The sequence below is a fragment of the Ochotona curzoniae genome, unplaced genomic scaffold, assembly GCF_017591425.1.
Source record: "Ochotona curzoniae isolate NIBS_2020 unplaced genomic scaffold, NIBS_Ocur_1.0 contig_2754, whole genome shotgun sequence".
NCBI lineage: Eukaryota > Metazoa > Chordata > Mammalia > Lagomorpha > Ochotonidae > Ochotona > Ochotona curzoniae.
The window spans coordinates 226545-246335 of record NW_024465582.1 but is presented as its reverse complement, the minus strand read 5'-3'; the positions used below and the strand labels follow the sequence as shown (position 1 = coordinate 246335).

The 19791-nt window shown below is 54.5% G+C and overlaps 1 protein-coding gene across 12 annotated transcripts; it reads left to right on the top strand.

The window, feature by feature from the left end:
* The first annotated feature begins 116 nt into the window (after nucleotides 1-116).
* On the top strand, nucleotides 117-19488 carry BRD9 (bromodomain containing 9). 12 transcript variants are annotated; one of them, XM_040977373.1, is made up of 16 exons: nucleotides 117-221; nucleotides 1038-1252; nucleotides 1526-1639; nucleotides 2836-2891; nucleotides 3469-3613; nucleotides 5395-5505; nucleotides 5988-6103; nucleotides 8525-8657; nucleotides 10187-10262; nucleotides 11724-11819; nucleotides 12659-12791; nucleotides 13756-13867; nucleotides 14991-15029; nucleotides 15659-15761; nucleotides 17533-17694; nucleotides 18192-19488. In XM_040977373.1, exons 1-16 carry the CDS (start codon nucleotides 170-172, stop codon nucleotides 18296-18298), a joined length of 1770 nt encoding a protein of 589 aa, XP_040833307.1. In that variant the 5' UTR covers nucleotides 117-169; the 3' UTR covers nucleotides 18299-19488. The 12 variants fall into 12 exon arrangements, with proteins under 12 accessions (XP_040833307.1, XP_040833306.1, XP_040833303.1 ...); XM_040977372.1 differs by having other exon boundaries at nucleotides 1526-1658; nucleotides 2831-2891; nucleotides 5991-6103; XM_040977369.1 differs by having other exon boundaries at nucleotides 1526-1658; nucleotides 2831-2891; nucleotides 5991-6103; nucleotides 17533-17700; nucleotides 18198-19488.
* The last annotated feature ends 303 nt before the right edge of the window (nucleotides 19489-19791 follow it).

Here is a 19791-nt window from a genome sequence, read left to right as displayed (position 1 = left end):
CTGCCGCGCACGTAGCACCGCCCCCTGACCCGGAAGCGCTCGGTGCCCGCGGCGGGCCAGCGGCAGAGCGGGACGGGGCGGGCGGCTTCCGGCGCGGAACCTAGCGCTGGTTCCCGGGTTGTCTGTGGTGCTCGGCCTCCGCCTTCCCGCGCCCGGGGCCGCCGCCGCCATGGGCAAGAAGCACAAGAAGCACAAGACTGAGTGGCGCTCTTCGTACGAGGGTGAGGCGGCAGCGCTTTGTGACGCGCCCGGGCACGTTCGGAGCGCGGGTCCCGGCGCCGTCCGAGGGGTCCCCGGCTCGCGCCTCAGGAAGGTCCTGGCCCGGACCGAGGGTTCTCCCCGCCTCGCACGCTCTTCAGGGGCTCCCCAGCACGTTCCTCAAGAGGGTCCTGAAACGGACACCCCCCTCCCCGCACACACCTCAGGGGCGTGGACAGGTCACAAGGGCGTGGGTTGGATCTGGGCTGTGGCTGAGCGGGTTTCTGGCTGGTGAGCGGAGCCGCTGGCACTGGGGCTGAATGGATCCAAGGATCGTGGGTGGACGGGGGATTCTGGACACAGGGAATGAGGGTGTCTCCAGCTATCCAGGCCCAGGGGTGGGTGTGGTCCTTGGAAATGGACTGGATCTGTGGTGGGCGGGGGTCCAGGCCCAGGGGTTGGTGTGGTCCTTGGAAGGTGGACTGCGTCTGGGGTGCGGGTGGGGGGTCCTGGACCTTTGGATGAGGTGCCATCCTGGCTAGGGAGGATTCCTGGCTAGCGAGGATTCCTGGCTACTGCCCCCCTTGTGCTTGGCTGCGCCTGGGGAGATCGGCTTATTCCCTCTCTCCCTGGGGTCCTGTGGCAGCAGGGGCTTGGGACATGGGACCTCTGGGGACCTCCAGGTCTTGTTTTTCTGTCCCAGCCAACTGGTGCTGGAGGCTCAGCTACCCCAAAAGCTCATGCAGAGGAAGGACAGGAGGAGCGCCCCATGGTGGTGGGTTTGGCTCCCCTGTTTGCTTGCCGTGGCCTCGGTGAAGCCTTTGTCCATGTCTGTGCAGATTATGCAGACCAGCCCCTGGAGAAGCCTTTGAAGCTGGTCCTTAAGGTTGGGGGGAGTGAAGTGACTGAACTCTCGGGATCTGGCCACGACTCCAGTTACTACGACGACAGGTCCGACCACGAGCGAGAGAGACACAAAGAAAAGAAGAAGAAAAAGAAGAAGAAGTCAGAGAAGGAAAAGCGTCTTGATGATGAAGAAAGGAGGAAGCGGAAGGTAAGGGCCAGCGGGCCAGGTCCTCCCGCTAGCCCGGCTGGGGGCCTGAGCCTGCACCTGTGCCAGGCCGTCTAGTTGTTTCCTGTAGTTCTGTGCTGGGGCATCACTCTGGGCTGACGGCGGGTTCTGAGGAGGGAGAGTCAGCCAGAAGGGCCCACAGAGGCGTTGGGCAGCCTCCTGTTTCCCTCAGGCACTGAGGGGCTGGTGGGGCAGGTACAGCAAAGCCCTGACACTGCTGTGGGATGACAATGACCCCGCTTCTTCAACTCCCAGGAGGAGAAAAAACGGAAACGAGAAAAAGAACACTGTGACACCGAGGGGGAAGCCGACGACTTTGACCCAGGCAAGAAGGTGGAGGTGGAAGCGCCCCCTGATCGGCCCGTGAGAGCCTGCCGGACACAGCCAGGTGAGTGTCCACCTTCGCCGAGGCTCTGGAGTGTTGGTGCTTGTGAAGTAGGAATAACTCAAACAACCCACCGCTTGTTGGGGAGAGAAAGGGAGTGAACATGTTCTCGTTCAGGGACTCTCCCTTTTGCCTTTGGTACCTGGAGCAGAGCTTGGTTGATTCTTCAAAAGTGTTTCCCTCCACCTGCAGGGAGCAGTTTGCCTTCTTTGGAAGACTTGTGAGAATGAACTGAACAACAGGTGGCAGCTGGCAGGGCCTTGGCTGGCTGACCGCTTGAAGGCCAGGATCAGAGCGCATCGGAGGGTGGCTGGGTTGGTGTAGCTTGTGAGGGACACCCACTCTAGAAAAGTAGCAACAATTTTGTCTAGAGGCCAAAATAGGGGTCTGAAGTGGCTACATGCTGTGATAGAAGGAAGTGAGAGATCTTGGCAACTTGGGTCGTTGGCTGAGCATTGTCTGCCAGGGTCGCATGTGGCTTGTTCTGAGCCAGCAGTCTTGTGGCTGTGATTGGCTGTGGGCAAGGGTTATCTTCCTAGTGCCCACAACTTATAGTTCCCAAGGACAGGGAAGCAGGCCTGTGAGCGTCAGGACAGGGCCTGGCTGGAGCAGCCTGTGGGGTGCTTGGCTTCCCTGAGTCCTTTGTGACACCCAACACATCTTAACCTTGGGTTTGGCCACCTGAGGGGCCTGCTTTCTGGCACATCGCTCCCTGATATGCTTAAGGTCTTGCCAGAGCCTGTTGGGTAGATGTTTCAGGCATGTCGTCAACCGATGGATGTGTCTGAAAACTTGGTGCCGTTGCTGGTAGTGGCTGGTTCAGTCCCCGTAACTACCTATTTGGGATTCTTGCGGCTACCCTGTTCCTTGTGAATGGTCGCTCACGGGAGTCACTGCTGGGGATCCTTCCCTTTGAGGTCCCTGGCACCTGCAGTCATCACCCCAGATACATTGGTGTCTGTTCTGCGAGTTACTTCAGGAGTTGGTCTGGGACACATAGGCCCCAAGGGGAGCCCCGTTCTGGTGCCCTTTTTTACCCAACTGAGTTTTGTGGGAGTCAAGGCTAGTTCTGATACTTTTGGGGTATCCCCAGTTCTGACAAATAGCAAATAGTAAACACTGCAGCCAAACATTCATTATTCGCTTTTAATTTTTACTCATCTTTCACTTGTCAGCTGAGAACGAGAGCACTCCAATCCAGCAGCTACTGGAGCACTTCCTCCGGCAGCTCCAGAGGTGAGTGTGGGGGACAGGCGAGGTGTAAGCGGTCCTCTGTTCCAGCTGGGGTGGCCCGGCATTGTGGGCTGTCAAGGACAGAGCAGGGGACTTCCGACCCATTGGACATTCACCTGGCAGTGGCAGGTGCTTCAGATATGCATGCCAGGGCTAGGGCCAGAGCTTAGTCACATCTGCTGTGGCCAGCATGCTGTCACACACTTAGAAGGCATGTAGTGTAGTGTTTCATTTTTAAAAAAGGGTTGTTTGCTGGAAAGGCAGCGTGACAGAGTGAGAAGCAGACAGCACAGAGAGAGGTGTCTTCCATCCACTCTGTCATTCCCTAAATGGCTGTCGTAGCCATGCCTGGGCCAGGTGAGAGTAGGAGCCCCAGGCCCTGCCCTGTGTCCCACATAGGGACGGGCACAGCGCCTGAGCTACCTGCACTTGAGACTGGTGGAAGGGGAGCCGCTGTGGTGCAGGGTGATGAAGCCAGCCTTGTCTGCTCTGTCGGGATGGTGGAGGCCGACTGGCCAGTGCATCCAGTTTTGGGGACTGAGGCTTCCCCTGTGTTGAGTCAAGCTGTCTTGGCTTTCAGGAAGGACCCTCATGGGTTCTTTGCCTTCCCTGTCACGGATGCAATCGCTCCTGGGTACTCCATGATCATCAAACACCCGATGGACTTTGGCACAATGAGGGACAAGATTGTGGCAAATGAGTACAAGTCAGTCACAGAATTCAAGGTAAATTCATTCACTTTCTGGAATTACTTTGCAGAGTTCTGTGTCTGTTTCCAGTACACACTTGATTCCTCTTGCTCCTTCTGCAGCTTCGTGTTCTCTGAGCTTGAGGGTGCTTTACTGAGACAGTCTAGGAAGTGTGAGCACTGCTCCTGGTTTGCTCTGGGAGCCTGGCTGTGCCTGGCTTGCATGACAAGTATGTGCTGAAATGAACAGGAGTGTTGGTTCTGGTAGAACCAGTGTGTCCTGGCAAGCTAGTGGAAAGTTTTACAAACATAATTCCTTTTTTCTTTTTAAGACTTAATTATTTTCTTAGAAATTCAGATATACAGAGAGGAGAGACAGAGAGGAAGGTCTTCCATCTGTTGATTCACTCCCTAAGTGGCTGCAATGGCCGGAGCTGTGCCGATCAGGAGCCAGGAGCCTCCTCCGGGTCTCCCACGTGGGTGCAGGATCCCAAGGCTTTGGGCCATCCTTGACTGCTTTCCCGGGCCACAAGCAGAGAGCTGAATGGGAAACGGGGCTGCCAGGATTAGAACCGGCACCAAATTATCTTAAATAATTCTTAGAGTAGCTCAAGGTTCGCTGTTAACTGTTTCTTGGTACTGGCTGTGAGAGTTAGAAATTGCTTCTTTAAGAAAAATGTTTTGGGGCAAAGTGAATGACAACAGTGCCATTAATAAAAAGATGTTGGGTTTTCTGATGGTTTCCATCCACTTCAGGAAAGTGGCTCTCCTGTTTTTGTTTGCTGTACATACTCTCTGCAGCCTGACAGACCAAATAGAGACCAAGTGAGAAAGCTTTGTAGGAGGGAATCTTGCCAGGCCAGAGTAAGGTCTGTAGCACTGATCCATGCTCCTGGTCCTCTCAGTGTCCTTATAGGCCCTGGTGCGCAGTGCCCAGCCCATATGGGTCCTGACTGAGGGCATGTTGGAGCACATGATAGACATGCCTCTGGGGGCTGACCCAGGCCTGGGGGCACTGAGGGGGCTCACTGCAGGAGGTGTGTACCGAGGACCTGTTTGTCCTGTCAGTTTTGCAGTGCGGCTGACCTCGTGTGGGGTCACATCTTTCTTTTTTTTTTTTTTTTAAAGATTTATTTTTATTATTTTTTTTTATTGGAAAGGCAGATATACAGAGAGGAAAGACAGAGAGGAAGAACTTCCGTCTGATGATTCACTCCCCAAATGAGCACAACGGCCGATGCTATGCCGATCCAAAGCCAGGAGCCTCTTCCGGGTCTCCCACGCGGGTGCAGGGTCCCAAGGCTTTGGGCTGTCCTGTACTGCTTTCCCGGGCCACAGGCAGGGAGCTGGAAGGGAAGCGGGGCTGCTGGGATAGAACCGGCACCCATATGGGATCCCAGGCGTGCAAGGCGAGGACCTTAACCACTTGCGCCTCTGCTCCGGGCCCGGCCACATCTTTCTTAAGGAAGCCATTTGAGGACAAAATATGAAGCTGTGTTCTGTGAAGAGTTAAGGGGTGGAGGACGTCCTCTGCTCCCAACTTCATCCTCCTGCTTCTCCTGGAGGTGCACTAGCTGCTGCTGCTTGTTGCAAGGTGTGTCTCTGTTCCCAACAGGAAGGAGGGAGAGCTCGGGGAATGTAGGCCGCGTGGGAGATCCTTTCCATCCAGTAGAGATCTTAAAAATGGTGGCTTAAGCCAGAGAGCCAGTCTGCTTTCTCCCAGTTTCTGCCTTTCCCTCTTGCCTTCCTGGCAAGAGTTGCAACCTCTGATATTCATGTGGTGTTTGAGACTTGATTAAGTCCTCATTTTATCTCCAGGCAGATTTCAAACTGATGTGTGACAATGCGATGACATACAACCGACCAGACACTGTGTACTACAAGCTTGCCAAGAAGATCCTGCATGCCGGCTTCAAGATGATGAGCAAGGTTAGCACCCAGGGAGGGCTGAGCTCAGAAACTGGCACCCCTGCGTCGTGGAGTAGACGGCCCTGGCCGCCCTCTCCCCTGTGCTCCTGCTCCTGACCTAGCTGTCCCATCTCATTTAGGCTTGGTGGACAGCTCTGGATCTGTTGTCTCAAGCTGGGGTGTCACTCTCATTGGATTGCAGCCAACCCTGTGGGTCTGTGTACAGGGCTGCCTCCTTGAATGCAGATGGTACACCCTTGTCTGCTGGGGCCATGCTGCCTGCGTCCTGTGTGGGTGAGGTGCAGGACGTGCCGTGCCCTGGCTTTGCGCTGTCTGTTGGCAGCTGGGCAAGGCGAGGCTGTGGCCACCCACCCCACCCCACCGTCACGGCGCGCCAGCTGCAAGGGAGAGGTAAAGCCCTGCTCTGTGCTTTCTGATTCTAGGAGCGGCTGCTAGCTCTGAGGCGCAGCATGTCGTTCATGCAGGACATGGATTTCTCTCAGCAGGCAGCTCTTCTGGGCAGCGGAGAGGCCGCTGTTGAGGAACCTGCTCCCGAGGTTGCACCGGTCCAAGTAGAAACGGCCAAGAGAGCCAGAAAGCCGAGTAGAGAGGTCATGAGGTAACTCCTGTGTGCCCAGTGCACTTGCCTGGGAGTGAGGGTGGGAGGCCATCTTGTGGCTATGGACACTCGTGCCGCTGCTGGTTCATTAGTCTCCAGGACTGCGTCCAGGTGTCAGGGACACTCGACAGCATTCAGCTGAGCCTTCTGGCCCAGTGCTTCAGGGGCGGTAGTTGTCCCTTGCCTGCCCCTCAGGAGGGAGGTGACTGTTGCAGAGGTGATATCACAGTGGTCACCCTGCACCTTACAGTCCACATCTCACACACTTTCCCAACACTACCCTGCAGCTGGAGGAAGCCACAGGCTCCTGCTTATTGCCACACACCCGCTGAGCCCCCTGTGGCCTGGTCTGCTCACATGGCTGGCCCCATACCTTATCTGCCACTGCCCGTGCAAGCTTTCTGCAGCGTTCACAAGCCCCCACACTCTGGGTATCTGCTGTGCACAGTGCCTGGAGAGGTGTGGCTGTTCAGGTGTAGGGGCTCCCACAGCTTTGTGCCATTCCCGCTGGCAGCAGCTGAGGGCCTTCCAGGATTTCCTACCCTTTGCTCCCTCATAGCAGCTGAAATGGAGATTCAATTACAGATTGCGTCAGTGGTGGATTTTATTATCAAAAATTCATTTTTTACTTACAAGAGTAGAGGAGAAACAGATCTTCCATCTGCTGGTTCACTCCCCAGATGGCCATGTGTGAGCCAGACCAAGAGCTTCATCCTGGTCTTCCACATCAGTGGCGAAGGTCCAGTTCTGTCAGCCATCTGCTGCTGCCTGCCCAGGTGTGTTATCAGGGAGCTAAATGAGAAGCAGAGTAGCTGGAACCCCACCCACCCTCTAGTAGAGGTTGCTATGATCCCAGTGGCTGACTTGGCTTGCTGAGCCACAATGCTAGCCTTTAGCAATGGTTTTAATGAGCTTTGAGGGAATTCTAAGTCCAGTCCCTCCATTGTTTGTTTCCTTCTTAAATATGTGTCCAGTAGGTGGCCCACTCTGGTGTGACCTGCGTGGGTAGGATTTAGGCTGCTGTGTTGGTGACCAAGGGCAGGACCCGCTATGTTTGCACTGAATACTCTCTGTAGTAAAGGGTCATATGACTCTGGGTCACTTCAGTCATAGCTGAGAGGACAAGAGTGCCTTGTGGAAAAGCAGCCAACACTCTGCGATTGCTGTGTGCCGCCGTGTCCCACCATGCCATTGTGCTGGCCTGAAGCTTGGTTCATGGTATTTGGTGCTAAGATGCTGGCCTGTGCCTAACTCGTGTCTTCAGACAGAGAGCCTGTTTGCCTTGTGCTTCTATATCTGTTCCCTTGGGGCATGCTGGGCTCAGTGCTGGCCCCACACACGCCAACCACAGGAGGTGCCATCCCTTAGGGCACACCGGGCTCAGTGCTGGTCCCACATACACTGACCACTGGAGGAGCTGTCCCTTGGGGCATGCTGGGCTCAGTGCTGGCCCCACACACGCCAACCACAGGAGCTGCCGTCCTTTGGGGCATTCTGGGCTCAGTGCTGGTCCCACATACACCGACCACTGGAGGAGCCGTCCCTTGTGGCATGCTGGGCCCAGTGCTGGCCCCACACAACTGACCACAGGAGCCCTTGGCCGCTTAGCTATAACCTGCCTACTTTATAGTTTTCCACGGGAGATGGGAGCTAAGTCAGCCTTTGGAGTTGAGAACTTCATCACAGGGAGCTAGGACCTCACTGCAATGTGAGACTGAATCTCTGGGGCATTCCTTGTTGACAGCACCCCAAACTTGTGTTCCCAGTGTTGCTGAAGTATGGTTCTCAACGCATCAGCAGTTTTTCGCACTTTTGTAAAAGTGCCTAGAATGATTCTAAGCATGTACTTCTCCAAATTTTCCTCTTTTTTAAAGACAAATGAACTTTTTTATCAGTTGAATATGAGAACAGTACTTGGCTTACATCTTACATTCTTCATTTTACTTTGTTTTGAAGTGATGTAAGATGTGTGGGGCAGCAGGGCTCTGTGGGTGTGAGAGTGAGGTTAGACCTGAAGGTTGCAGAACCCTGTGATATTGTGAAAAGGAGGTTAGGCTTGTGGGGTACAGTGTTGTGTGTTGGTATGAGAGTAAGGGAAATGTGTGAGGGTGCAGTCCTCTGCTGATGTGAGAGTGACAACTGTGAAGGGTACAGTGTGAGAGTAAGGTGAGATGAGAGTGCAGTGCTGTGTGTTCGTAAGAGTAAGGTGAGATGTGTGAGGGTGCAGTGCTGTGTGTTGGTGTGAGTGAAGTAAGACATGTGAGGGGTGGCAGGACTGTGCTAAGGAGAGCACTGGGAGAAGCCAGTCCAGGTCTACCTGTTGGAGAGTGTGTAGGGGGTTCCATCTCGTTTTGTCTTTGTGAACGGTGGGTGCGCTAGCAGGGTACGCCCCTGTGACATGCTGGTCTTCATTCCTTGCAGCTGCGTGTTTGAGCCTGAAGGCAATGCATGCAGTCTGACAGACAGTACTGCCGAGGAACATGTGCTGGCGCTCGTGGAGCATGCGGCGGACGAGGCTCGCGATAGGATTAACCGCTTCCTTCCTGGTGGCAAGGTAATGTCCATGTCCTCAGAAGGGTCCTCTTGCCTCAAATCCTTGTGAATATTTCCTCATGGGATGGGACTGTGGACTTGATTAAATCTTAAATCAGGAGGCCTGCTGCTGGAATACTGCCAGCATCTAGACAGGACCCTGTGTGGGCCCAGAGCTGCCCTACATCCTGGGAAAGCAGGATGTCGCAGAGTTGGAGCAGCTCCTGCGTCCTTGCTGATTGTTTTTCCTCAGGAGGTCTCCTCACAACACCCATACTGGAGGTGACCAACCTGTGACCCTCCACTTGATGGAGGTCCTGCTACCCCCTCAGACTCATCCACATCCCTCTCACTTGTGTTTAAGCATCCTCCCTATTTCCTGCACCTCCCTGCAGTGATCAGGGATTGCCATGGTCCCATGGACTGGACTACTGCACCTTCACCTTAGTGCATTCCTCTCTCAGGCCTCCAGGGCATTGTGTCCGCATGATGTGGTCCCAGTCTCCTTTGTGCCTGCAGACTTAGGGCAGTCAGGCTGGCATAGTAACAGCACATGGGCAAAAGTACGCTGACAAGTTATTTTTAACCTCATCCATCTAAGCTCTTGTCATAGAAGACCCTAATTAGAGAGCTGCGTTGTTTTATATGCGGTGTGTTTGAACAGTACATAAGGTTGCATGTGAGGAAGCTGGAGAACATGTGATGGACTTGTCAGGTCAAGCAAGCTAGAGTCAGGCCAGTGTTGGCTGGCATGTCTGCTCCCTGAACAAGCCTACAGGGAGCTGTACAAGGGCCTGTGGTCTGCTTCATTCTCCTGGGCACAGGCCCCTGCCCATCGCCTGTGGCCCTGGAGTGGGCATTTCTCCAAGGGGTACCTTCAATGGAGAAACCTTGTTTAGAGAGTGTGATCTGGGCCGCCACACTGCAAGAGTGGCATGTACATGCATTCTGTGCACACATTTCTCTTAGAAGGAAAGCTCTATTTGGCTGTGTTCCCATTTGCTCAAAGCCACGTTTTCACACTGAGACCCTGGGTTCTCCTTCTGCTGCCATGGTGGGCTCCCTGGCCAGGGTGCTGTTGTGCCTCATCTCCCACCTCTCCCAGTGCCTGTTCATCCTGTCTTGAGTGTGGCTTCCTATCAGGATGGCTGCACATGAATATCATGCCCATTCCATTCACCTCTGTGTGCAGGCCGGTGACCGTGCTGTGAAGAAGGTCTTGCTCACACGCAGCCCCTGACATGTAGATAGCCCTCCCCACGTCGCCCTCCTCCTCATCTTCTTACCAAATCTGTGGCTGGGCTGTAGCCTGTGGCATGTTTCCTATCTGTTGAATGGACGTGCAGCCTTGGGCCGCAGCTGCCCACATGGTGCTTATGGATCTGTGCTGTTCATTTTGCTCAGGCTCATGAACACTGTAACTGCTTGGATTAGGGTCCTGGTGAGCCCCAAATAGGTTCTAGGGAGCACAATGAGGCCTCTGGCATTGCTCCCAGGGAAACAGCATTTCTGGCTGATGGGGTCTTGTCAGACTCTGTTCATTTCTTCCAGATGGGCTACCTGAAGAAGCTCTGTGATGGAAGCCTGCTCTACAGCGTTGTCAATGCGGCTGAGCCGGATGCTGATGGTGGGTGCCCCAGCAGGGTCGCCTTCTGTGTTCACACACCGTTGTGCCCTCTGGTCACTTTCAGGGACACACAGCATGTGTTGTGTGTTCAGATGCCTGCACCCCAGGGAGGTGGCAACGTGAGAAGCTTCCTACTCTCTGTGCACCAGTCAGACCTCTGTTAGAGGCTGCTCAGGGACTTGCTGTTACCCTCCCAGTAAGCTGCCAGGAGCCCTGCAAGTTGAACTTGCCGCTATGTCCTCAGTCCTATTTGCTGTGTGATGTCAGCCAGCCAGCTACCGTCTGGGGGCTGGCAATCACAGCACAGAAACTCTCATGATTGATATGTCATGGCTGTAGGAGCTGTTCTTTCCACTTCTCCATCTCCCAGAGAAATCACCCAAAAGCTTGTCTTTGGCAACCCAGTGAGCGTACCTAGTTAAAAGGTATTCATAGGTAGGTAAGGAGATCGGACTCATCAAGGAAGGCCTGTGTTCTGTTGCTCCTGGGCTGCGCGTTCTGGCCTTGTCCATGCAGTCCTAGAGAAGAGGTGTGTTTTGTTTCCTTTGATGCTCACTGCACACAGAATGTACACTGATTGTTTTGGTTATTAGCTGAAACAAATTGGCAGTGTTTTATGAGTTGATTGATAATTTAGCTTAGAAAGAGAACATTGTGCATTGATTGAAACCTTGGCTTGCAGTGCTGGCATCCCACATGGGTGCGCCTCTGTGTCTTAGCAGCTCTGTTTCCCATCCAGCTCCCTGCTGATGGCCTAGAAAAGCAGCTGAGGATGACCTAGGTGCTTGGGCTGCTGCTCTCACATGGGAGACCTAGACGAAGCTCTCCTGGCTTTGGGCTAGCCAGGCATCTGGGTCATGAACCATTAAATGAAATTTATCTGTCTTCTTATCTGTTCTTAAATTTTTCAGAATAAATTACTAAATCTTAAAGTGAGAGAGGACATTGATATTGAGGTTTCTGCTGGGGATTGAGAAATCCCTACCCAGATTCTATGAGGGGTATGTGCATGAGGAACTGAGCAGAGCAGGTGTGTCGTCAGGAGAGGCCAGGGAGGTGAGGCACGGGTGCTGTCAGAGCTTGCAGAGCAGACTTCCTGTCACAGGTGTGAGTACATGCTCCTGTCACAGTGCCAAGTGATGCATTTGAAAATATGTAAAGTGTTGGTATGATTGTCAGGTGACTTCGTTATGGCAACTTTGGACAGATTTGAAATGCAGTTAATCATAAGGACAGTGGTTTGCTTTTGCAAATTTATCTTAGATGTCCTTGCTGGAGCCAAGGCTGCCACTCACGGCCTGCCATGTCTGCTGTTGCATGCTGTGTAGAAGGGTATGTGGCAGAGCTGGGGCCGCTGCTCACAACCTGCCATGTCTGCTGTTGCATGCTGTGCTAAGAAGGGTGTGTGGCAGGGCCAGGGCTGGGGCTGCTGCTCATGGTTCGCCATGTCTGCCGTTGCAGAGGAGGAGACGCACCCTGTGGACCTGAGCTCCCTTTCCAGCAAGCTGCTCCCAGGTTTCACCACGTTGGGCTTCAAGGACGAGAGAAGGAACAAAGGTACAGGCAGAGGGCAACCAGTCCTCCTCACAGGCTGCCAGGGAGGTTGCTGACACAGCAGGAACGGAGCTGAGCTGAGCTCCTGTACTGGTGGGTGTCGCATGCCAGAGCCTGGAGAGTTCTCCCACAAGCTCTTGCTGCCCACAGGGCCAGTCCTCACTTCAGGGTCCCCTGGTGGTAATCCAGAAGGAGTTCCATTTCCTCCAGCAGGATGCCACCCCAGTTTATCCAGGGTTAGGTGCTGCCTAGAGGCTCAGAGAAAAGCCTGCTGATGGTGGACATTTGGCTCTGGCTGCTGTGCATTCGTACTAGGTGTTCTGATTGAAATATAAGTATGTCTCTGCGCATGTGTGCACATGTGTATTCCGAGGCTAGAAATGTACAGTAAGCGCTTTGTGCCTCCCATTTTATGTTCAGTATTTCCTATTTTCCATCCCCTTGGCATTTACAGAAATCTTTGTAATGATTGAAAGTGTTTCTCCTCCCAGTTTCCACTGTCACTTCCTGTTCCAAGCTGTGGTCACTTGTTGTGTGTTTTCCACCTTTGCTGCTGTCAGGTGCTTTCTGGCTATCACCTCACAGCTTTGCTGCAGGCTGGGGCTCACCCCTAGAAATGGAGCCTTTCCCTGTAGTCTTCATTTTGTGGAGATATAAGACAGGGTTATATGAATTCTGCAGGTTCACACAGCAAGCTTTGCCTTGTTGGAGTAGACTTAGAACTAGAGTTTCATAAAGAATGGGACGGGACCCAGCCATGCAGGCAGGTGCGGGCAGCAAAGCTAAGTGTGCATGCGTGCCGAGTGACCATTTGACACTGTGCCCTTTGCTCTCCTTGTCAGTCACGTTTCTCTCCAGTGCCAGTACTGCTCTCTCCATGCAGAATAACTCGGTGTTTGGGGACTTGAAATCGGATGAGACTGAGCTGCTGTATTCAGCCTACGGGGATGAGACGGGCGTGCAGTGTGCACTCAGGTGAGTGCTGGTCACATGTCTGCACGTGGCATGCGAGTGGCCAGGGCCATCTAGGAACACATGGGAAAAGTCACTGGTGGCAGTGCAGGGGTCATTGCAGTCATCTGTTGTCTGCTGCCACTTGTCTTGATTTCAAGTGACTCAGTCATCTCTGAGACGGCAGAGCCCCAGGTGGCAGCTAGGGAAGAAAAGAGTAAATGTGAGTATATGTGTGTGAGTGCACTGTGAGTACACGTGTGTACACATGAGTACCCATGTATGAGTGTACACGTGAGCACACATGTATGGTGCATGTGTGTGAGTGTGCACATGTGAGTGCACGTGTATGAGTGTACACATGAGTACCCATGTATGAGTGTATGTGCAAATACACATGTGGGGTACATGTGTGTGAGTGCACTGTGAGTACACGTGTGAGTGCACATGGGTGAGTACTTGTGTGTGAGAATACTCGTGCATGAGTGCGAGTGAATGCACGTGTGTGAATGCACTGTATGAGTTCACGCGTGTGGGTGCACATGTGTGTGTGCCTAGTGCTCTGTTTCTGGGTATATTGCGATTGTGTGTGTGTTTAGTCAGAGGTGTGTTCCCAGGTGTATTAAGACGTGTGTGTCTGTTTAAAATCAAAGCAATACGAAGAAGGTATCAGTTCTCCACCCATTCTGTCCCACTGGCAGTAGGAACCCATTTATCAGTCTGCTTACGTTCTAGAATTCAAAGCTGGTGGGTCACGTCTTTGTTCATCCAAGTCAGCGAAGTGTATTGTATGTCTATGGCTGTGTACTCTTCATTTTGGATCTCAGATCCATTTAGAAGAGCCATCACCTGCTCTTGTAAAGACAGCGTGTCCGGGAATGTCCAGGAAAGTGTCAGGGTGCCGCCGCAGCCACAGGCTTCTGTGGTTGGGCATGCCGTGGGTCTTGACAGTCACCTTGCAGCGCCTTTTCCCCAATGTCCCCTCCAGCCTGCAGGAGTTTGTGAAGGATGCTGGGAGCTACAGTAAAAAGATGGTGGATGACCTGCTGGACCAGATCACTGGGGGAGACCACTCGAGGATGCTGTTCCAGCTGAAGCAGGTGAGCCCAGCCCTGAGCGCCAGGCTTGGCATCCTTTCTCTACTGAGAAGGACTCTGTCTAGGGGAGCTGGGACACCTGACCTGGTTGCCATTTGATGCTGCTAGCTAAAGGTTTCAGGTCAGCTGCAGGCCTTAGCACAGTCTAAGGCAGGAATACATGGTCACGAAGACATCTAGGGACTGCCCCATGCTTCGGAAGAGTCGGTGCTGAGCCAGTGCCCTGCGGAGGGGTGGTGCTGTCAGTTCACTCTACCTTTTGCTTGAACTGCTTTGCTGAATGCAAACGTGGGTCACATTTAAATAATGTCGAATTTAGCACAGCATCAGCTGGTACTTAGTGCTAAAATATGTAACTGAAGAAAACCCAGGCGAAGAAATAGACTTTGAAATAATGGCACTTTGTGTGTGAAGGTCATGGGTATGCATTTGTTCCACTGGTCAAGATACCACATTCCGCACTGGAGTGCCAGTGCAGGCCAACCCTGCGAGGCCGCACGTGATCCCTGCCACCCATTCTGGAGGCCAGGTTTCTGTCTTAGGCTACCAGCCTGGCCTAGGCTGATCCCTAGCCATTACAGGCTTCTCGGAGGTGAGCCAGCCAGCCATACTTTATCTGCCTCTTCCTCTTAAGAAAAAAAAAAGTAGAAATCATAAATGATTCATAGATATGTCATTATGAACAGAGACCCCGGACTGAGTGGGCTCTCTTGCATGGTGTGTATACTCAAGCCCAGGCTGAGGCGGCTGAAGGCCTTGCTGCTCCAGCAGCTCAATGGGTAGCCCTCTGGAAGCCGACAGCACAGCCAAGGCCCCAGAGCCCTGGAGACCCTGATGTGTTTTAGGAGGGGTCACACACTCCTACCTCCTGGGACTTGAGCAGGTCTCAGGTGCCTTTGATCCAGCTTGGCCCATCAGAGCTGAGTGGTTCTGAGCTGTCAGGTTCGGCTGCAACATCTGACTTTCTGCTGGCATTTATGCCAAGGACAGCCTTTTTCCTGGCTGTGAAGCCCCCAGCCAACCCTCACCTTGACCCACAAGGAGCCCCTGCATATGTGCATGTTCATGTGTGAGAAATCTGAGGGGCTGTCCATCTGGAAACACTTTTCCCTGTGCTTCTTTGCAGAGGAGAAACATCCGCACGAAGCCTCCAGATGACGTGAAGGTGAGTGTGCGAGGGAAGCTGGCCTGCAGTTTCTCTGCTGCCTATATCTGGTGTGGAGGCTGAGATTGTGCCCACTGTGGTGTGGGGGCCAGTGTCATGTCCATCGTAGTGGGTGAGGTGAAGTGACTTGCCCACTTCGACCCCAACTCAAGGTCCAGGTCTCCCTGCAATGTCCCTGGTGTGCTGTCCTCAGGACATGGGGTGACCATGGCTGCCGAGCTTGTCTGCCAACCATATGATGAGTCCTGTGCCAGGAGCCTGGCAGGTGTGGACATGGATGTGGATTCCTGGGACCTCACCCCTCAGCCTAACCTGAGGGTAGAAATTACACTCTGAGCACTGACTGGGGGTGCCATGACTGCTGTAGACTCACCTCCAGGAACTGTAGCTATGCAGAGGGGCCCAGGTTGGGCATTGCTGCAGGGATCCTGGAACTGTTGTGTGGCCTCGTCCACTTAGGAGTGCGGAAGGGTGGTTGAACAGGTTTTTCTCAGTGTGGGTTTGCACCCCAGAGCCCCTCAGCTGTTGCATGGACAGGATGTGGTTTCAGGAGCCCCCGTGGAAGGCGTCTCCTGTTTCTTGCTCGCCCTGTGTTTATGAAAGCTTCATGTCTGTCCTGTTGTCTGCAGGTTGGGGATACGCTGGGAGACAGCAGTGCTTCCTCCCTGGACTTCACCTCCATGAGGCCATGCCCTGAGGTCTCCCTGGATATCTCCATGATCGGTACCCTGGGTGAGTCATGTGAGGGACATTTGCGCTCAGAGAAGCACCTGGTTCCACTGAGCCACCCCAGCCAGTAGAAGGGAGCCACCAGGCTGTGCCAGGCATAGGAGCAGGCACCGCCTAGGTAGTCAGGTCAGCTCTGGGCTGGTGTTCTGCAGAGCTGTGTGGTTGTGGGCAGAAACCCTCACCTCAGGTGCCCAGTGTGTCAGTGGTGGAGGAGGGAGAAGCTTTGCTGCTCTTGAGCCTTCCATGAGCTGAGGCTGTTAGCGGTTGGGGCATGGGTGGGCACTGTTGGGACCACCCATGCTGGGCTTACCTGTGTCTGCAGTGGAACATGAGCTGCACCTGTCCAACAGAGGCTCTACTGGCCAGTGTGTACTTGCCTGGAAGGACAGGTTCTCAGAGTTAGTGTGAGCTTGTCCAGGAAGATGAATTCTTGAGTTACCCTCCACAGAGGCTGTGTGTTGCAGACCCTCTGCTGGTACTAAGGAGCCAATGAGTTCCTGTGGTGAGGTCTTTGCAGTGCCCCTTCCTCATGTCCCTTTGAGGTAGCCACTCCCCAGATCCTCTTCTCGTTCTGGGACATCTGGTAGAGCATGTGGGTGCCCTGCTTCCTGCTGTGGGCAAACCCCTCCACTGTCCTGAGTGCAGTAGGACTCTGCCTCTGCTAAGGAGCCCTCCCAGTCACTGATTTATTCCGCAAGAGCCAGGGCTCTGAGACTGGAATCTGGGTCTCCTGTTTGGGTCCCAGGTTCAAACTCAGGATTAGGCACCCAGCACTGCCCCCCCAGTGCAGACTCCAGAGGAACAGTGCACAGTTTACCCAAGGACTCGGGTTCCTTCGAGGGTAGTGCTGGCAGTGTTCCAGTGCTCCTACAGTGTGGGAACACTTGATCCCCATTCTCATTTTCTTAGCACTTCCTTGGTCTTCCCCCATTGTGCTGTGTCAACACTTTGGTTGTAGTGTTGCATGATTTGCCTTTTTCTCATCTGTTGGTGATGTGCAGATGTTTGGCCTGGGTTTGTCACTTGGACCTACCAGGAGCACTGTGACCGCTTCAGCAGGCAGCCCTCTCTTCCTGCTCCAGCTCCGCCATGTACAGACCCTTCCCTCTGAACCCTGAACTCCCCTGGGTGCTCCTCTGCATGGACTCTGGTTGGCTTTTTTCCCATCATCGCATCACCTGGCACTGAGGCACAGGGCTGTCTGCTGCCCTCTCAGACCCTTAACTGGGCCCCTGGCTTTTTTGCACACCAGAGCTTCTCTGCTGACTCAGGCAGAGTCTGCCCCCTAGCTACTGCCTTGGGCTGCTCCCTTCAAGGCAGGTGGCTTTCAACTGTGGCTCTTAGGGGATCTGGAGTCTGCTGGACCCTTTCCAGGCATTGTTCGACTGGACCCAAAGCCTTGCTGCTGTCCCACACAGGCAGCCCCCTCATGTCTGCCCTCTTCGGGCACCCGACTTGGCACCCCCTCTGGCAGGACAGGAGTGGTTGGTCATGGAAACTCTTGGCATGTCTGGTGCCATCCTCTCAGCCCAGCTAGGGAAGCTGCTATCATGAGAGTGGGTGCAAATCCTGGCTGTCCACTGTGACAGGAAGTGGGCTCGGCCAACCCCTTGTGGGAGGAGCCAGAGCTATGGGCTGTGTAAATGCAACAAGTCTCACGTGGGGCCTGGCTTTTGCTGCCACTGCTTGGAGGCTCCCTGGCCTTGGCTGTACCCATGCGATAGCCCTGTCCTCTGAGGGCCAGGCCTGACCTACTGTCTCCTCCCGACCCCAGGAAAAGTAAAGAAGGAGCTGCACCATGAGGACGGCCACCTTAGCCTGGACGAGACAACGAAGCTCCTGCAGGACCTGCACGAAGCACAGGCCGAGCGGGGGGGCTCCCGGCCCTCGTCCAACCTCAGCTCCTTGTCCAATGCCTCCGAGCGGGATGCCCATCACCTGGGTGAGTGACCATGGCCAGGCCTCCGCCCCTGGGGGCCAAGTGTAGCTGGCTGTTCTGTTCCTAGGGCCCTTCCTGCGGACCTCAAGGGAGAGCTGCTCATGCAGCTGTGAGCTCCAGATCAGATCGTGGGGATACTTATTTCCATTGCAGATGTGTCCCAGCATCATGTGAGGTTGGGTGAAATATCAGGGAGACATGTGGCCATCCTGGCCAGGGTCCATCCTGGGTATACATGGGATCAGTGCTAAAGGCCTCTGTCTCCTAGGAGGAGAGAGAGAGCCTGTGTCGTGGGAGGAGAGAGCATGTGAGCTGGTCTGTGTTCTAGGAGGAGAGAGCGTGTGAGCCGGCCTATGTCCTAGGAGGACAGTGTGAGCTGGCCTGTGTCCAGGAGCCTTAGCTGCCCTGGGCCTGGGGTCACGCACAGACAGCTTTGGGTACAGGGCTGTGCACTGCGAGTTCATCCTGTGTGTGTCAGCCCTGCTTTCCCCACACTCCAGGAAGCCCTTCTCACCTCAGCGTCGGGGAGCAGCCCGATGGGACACATGACCCTTACGAGTTTCTTCAGTCACCAGAGCCCGCAGCCTCCGCCAAGAATTAGCCTCATCGCAGTCTCCAGCTGTCTCATTGGAGAGTTAAGTTGCACGCACATTTCTGTCGTGAGACAAAGACTTGCCCACCTTGGTGTGTGGGACTCAACGCCTGGAGTGAACTGTGACCCACTGGGCCTCATCATGGATTCTGGGTGTGACTGGTGCCTTGGGCTGCCTGGGGCAGGCAGTGTCTGCACACACATCCACATTGCCCTGGGAGGCTGTCCTTGCATGTCCCATCACACACCCCCATTGCCTGGCAGGCCATGGCAGGGTCCCCGGGGCCAGTCTGAGGTGGAGCTGTGGCCCTGTTGCCGTTTGGTGAATGAGCTTGCGAAAGGAGTGCACACGGGCCTGTGTTGTTGCTGATACCTGCTGCCCCTCCGTGCAGTGCTGTGAGCACAAATAAAGAGATGCAAGGAGCACTTGGGGTGTGCCCCCGGGCGCCTGTGCGTGGGGACACCCAGGGCATCCATCATCCCAGGGTGGGTGCAGGTTGGTGCTCAGTGGGCAACAGGCACGTCTAGCTAGAGCTCTGGGCTGTGGGAGGATCCTCAGAAAGGTCTGTAGGTGAAGGATCAGAAGCAGCCTTGCCCGTAGAGAAGAAAAGGTATCAGTTAGAGAGTGGTGGGGCACACAGAGGGGAGCTGGCTTGTGTCTGCTGGGGTGTCCCTGGCCTCCCATGCTTGCTCCTTGGCCTAGGTCGGCTCCCCAGGTAGCCAGAAAGTGGACAGTGGGCCCCATGTCACTCTGGCAGGACATCTCCAGGGTTGAAGTGGCCTGGAGTTCCATGCCTTGCTCCCAAGCACAGCCTATCAGGACAGCTCCTGGCTAGGGGCCCGTCTGTGTGCAGTGATCACACAGGCCTTGGGCAGCCCTGCCCAGGACTTGGATTCCCAACCTGGCCTGCTGTTCGGAATGGAAGGGAGGAACTATCAAGTCACATGGCATAAATTCACCACCACTTGCAGTGGCATGTGCAGCCATCACCTCTCAGGTTCCTCAGCAATCCGCTCTGATAGGGGAGACCCTTGGGCACTCATCTCCCACCTGGGAATACCTGATAGGTACCAGTCTCTGGTCAGCGTCTTGGGCATGGGCATCAGTGGACAGCAGGTGCCTCTTTGTGACTGCGTTGCTGAGTGTGTCTTCATGGGTCATTCCTGTGTAGCCATGTGACTGTGGCCACTCCTGAGGGCTGAGGACAGAAAGTGGGGTAGAGGGGGTGGCTCCTGGCGGTGCTGCCAGTGTTACCCACAGGCCAGCCCAGCAGGGCCTCTTCATACCTTGAGGATGGGAAGAGAAACAGGCCACCTGCTGGAGAGCAAAAGACATCTCAGAGCTCTTGAAGTGAGTGAAGTACACCACGTGTATGAAACTGCTTGCTCCCCATTAGCTGGGCTCCACGTGCCCCCCACAGAGCAGACGTCGCCAAACCGACAGGCTGGAGCAGAGCTGAGCAGGGCTCCCAAATGACTACACGGGCAGTGTCACCTGGTCC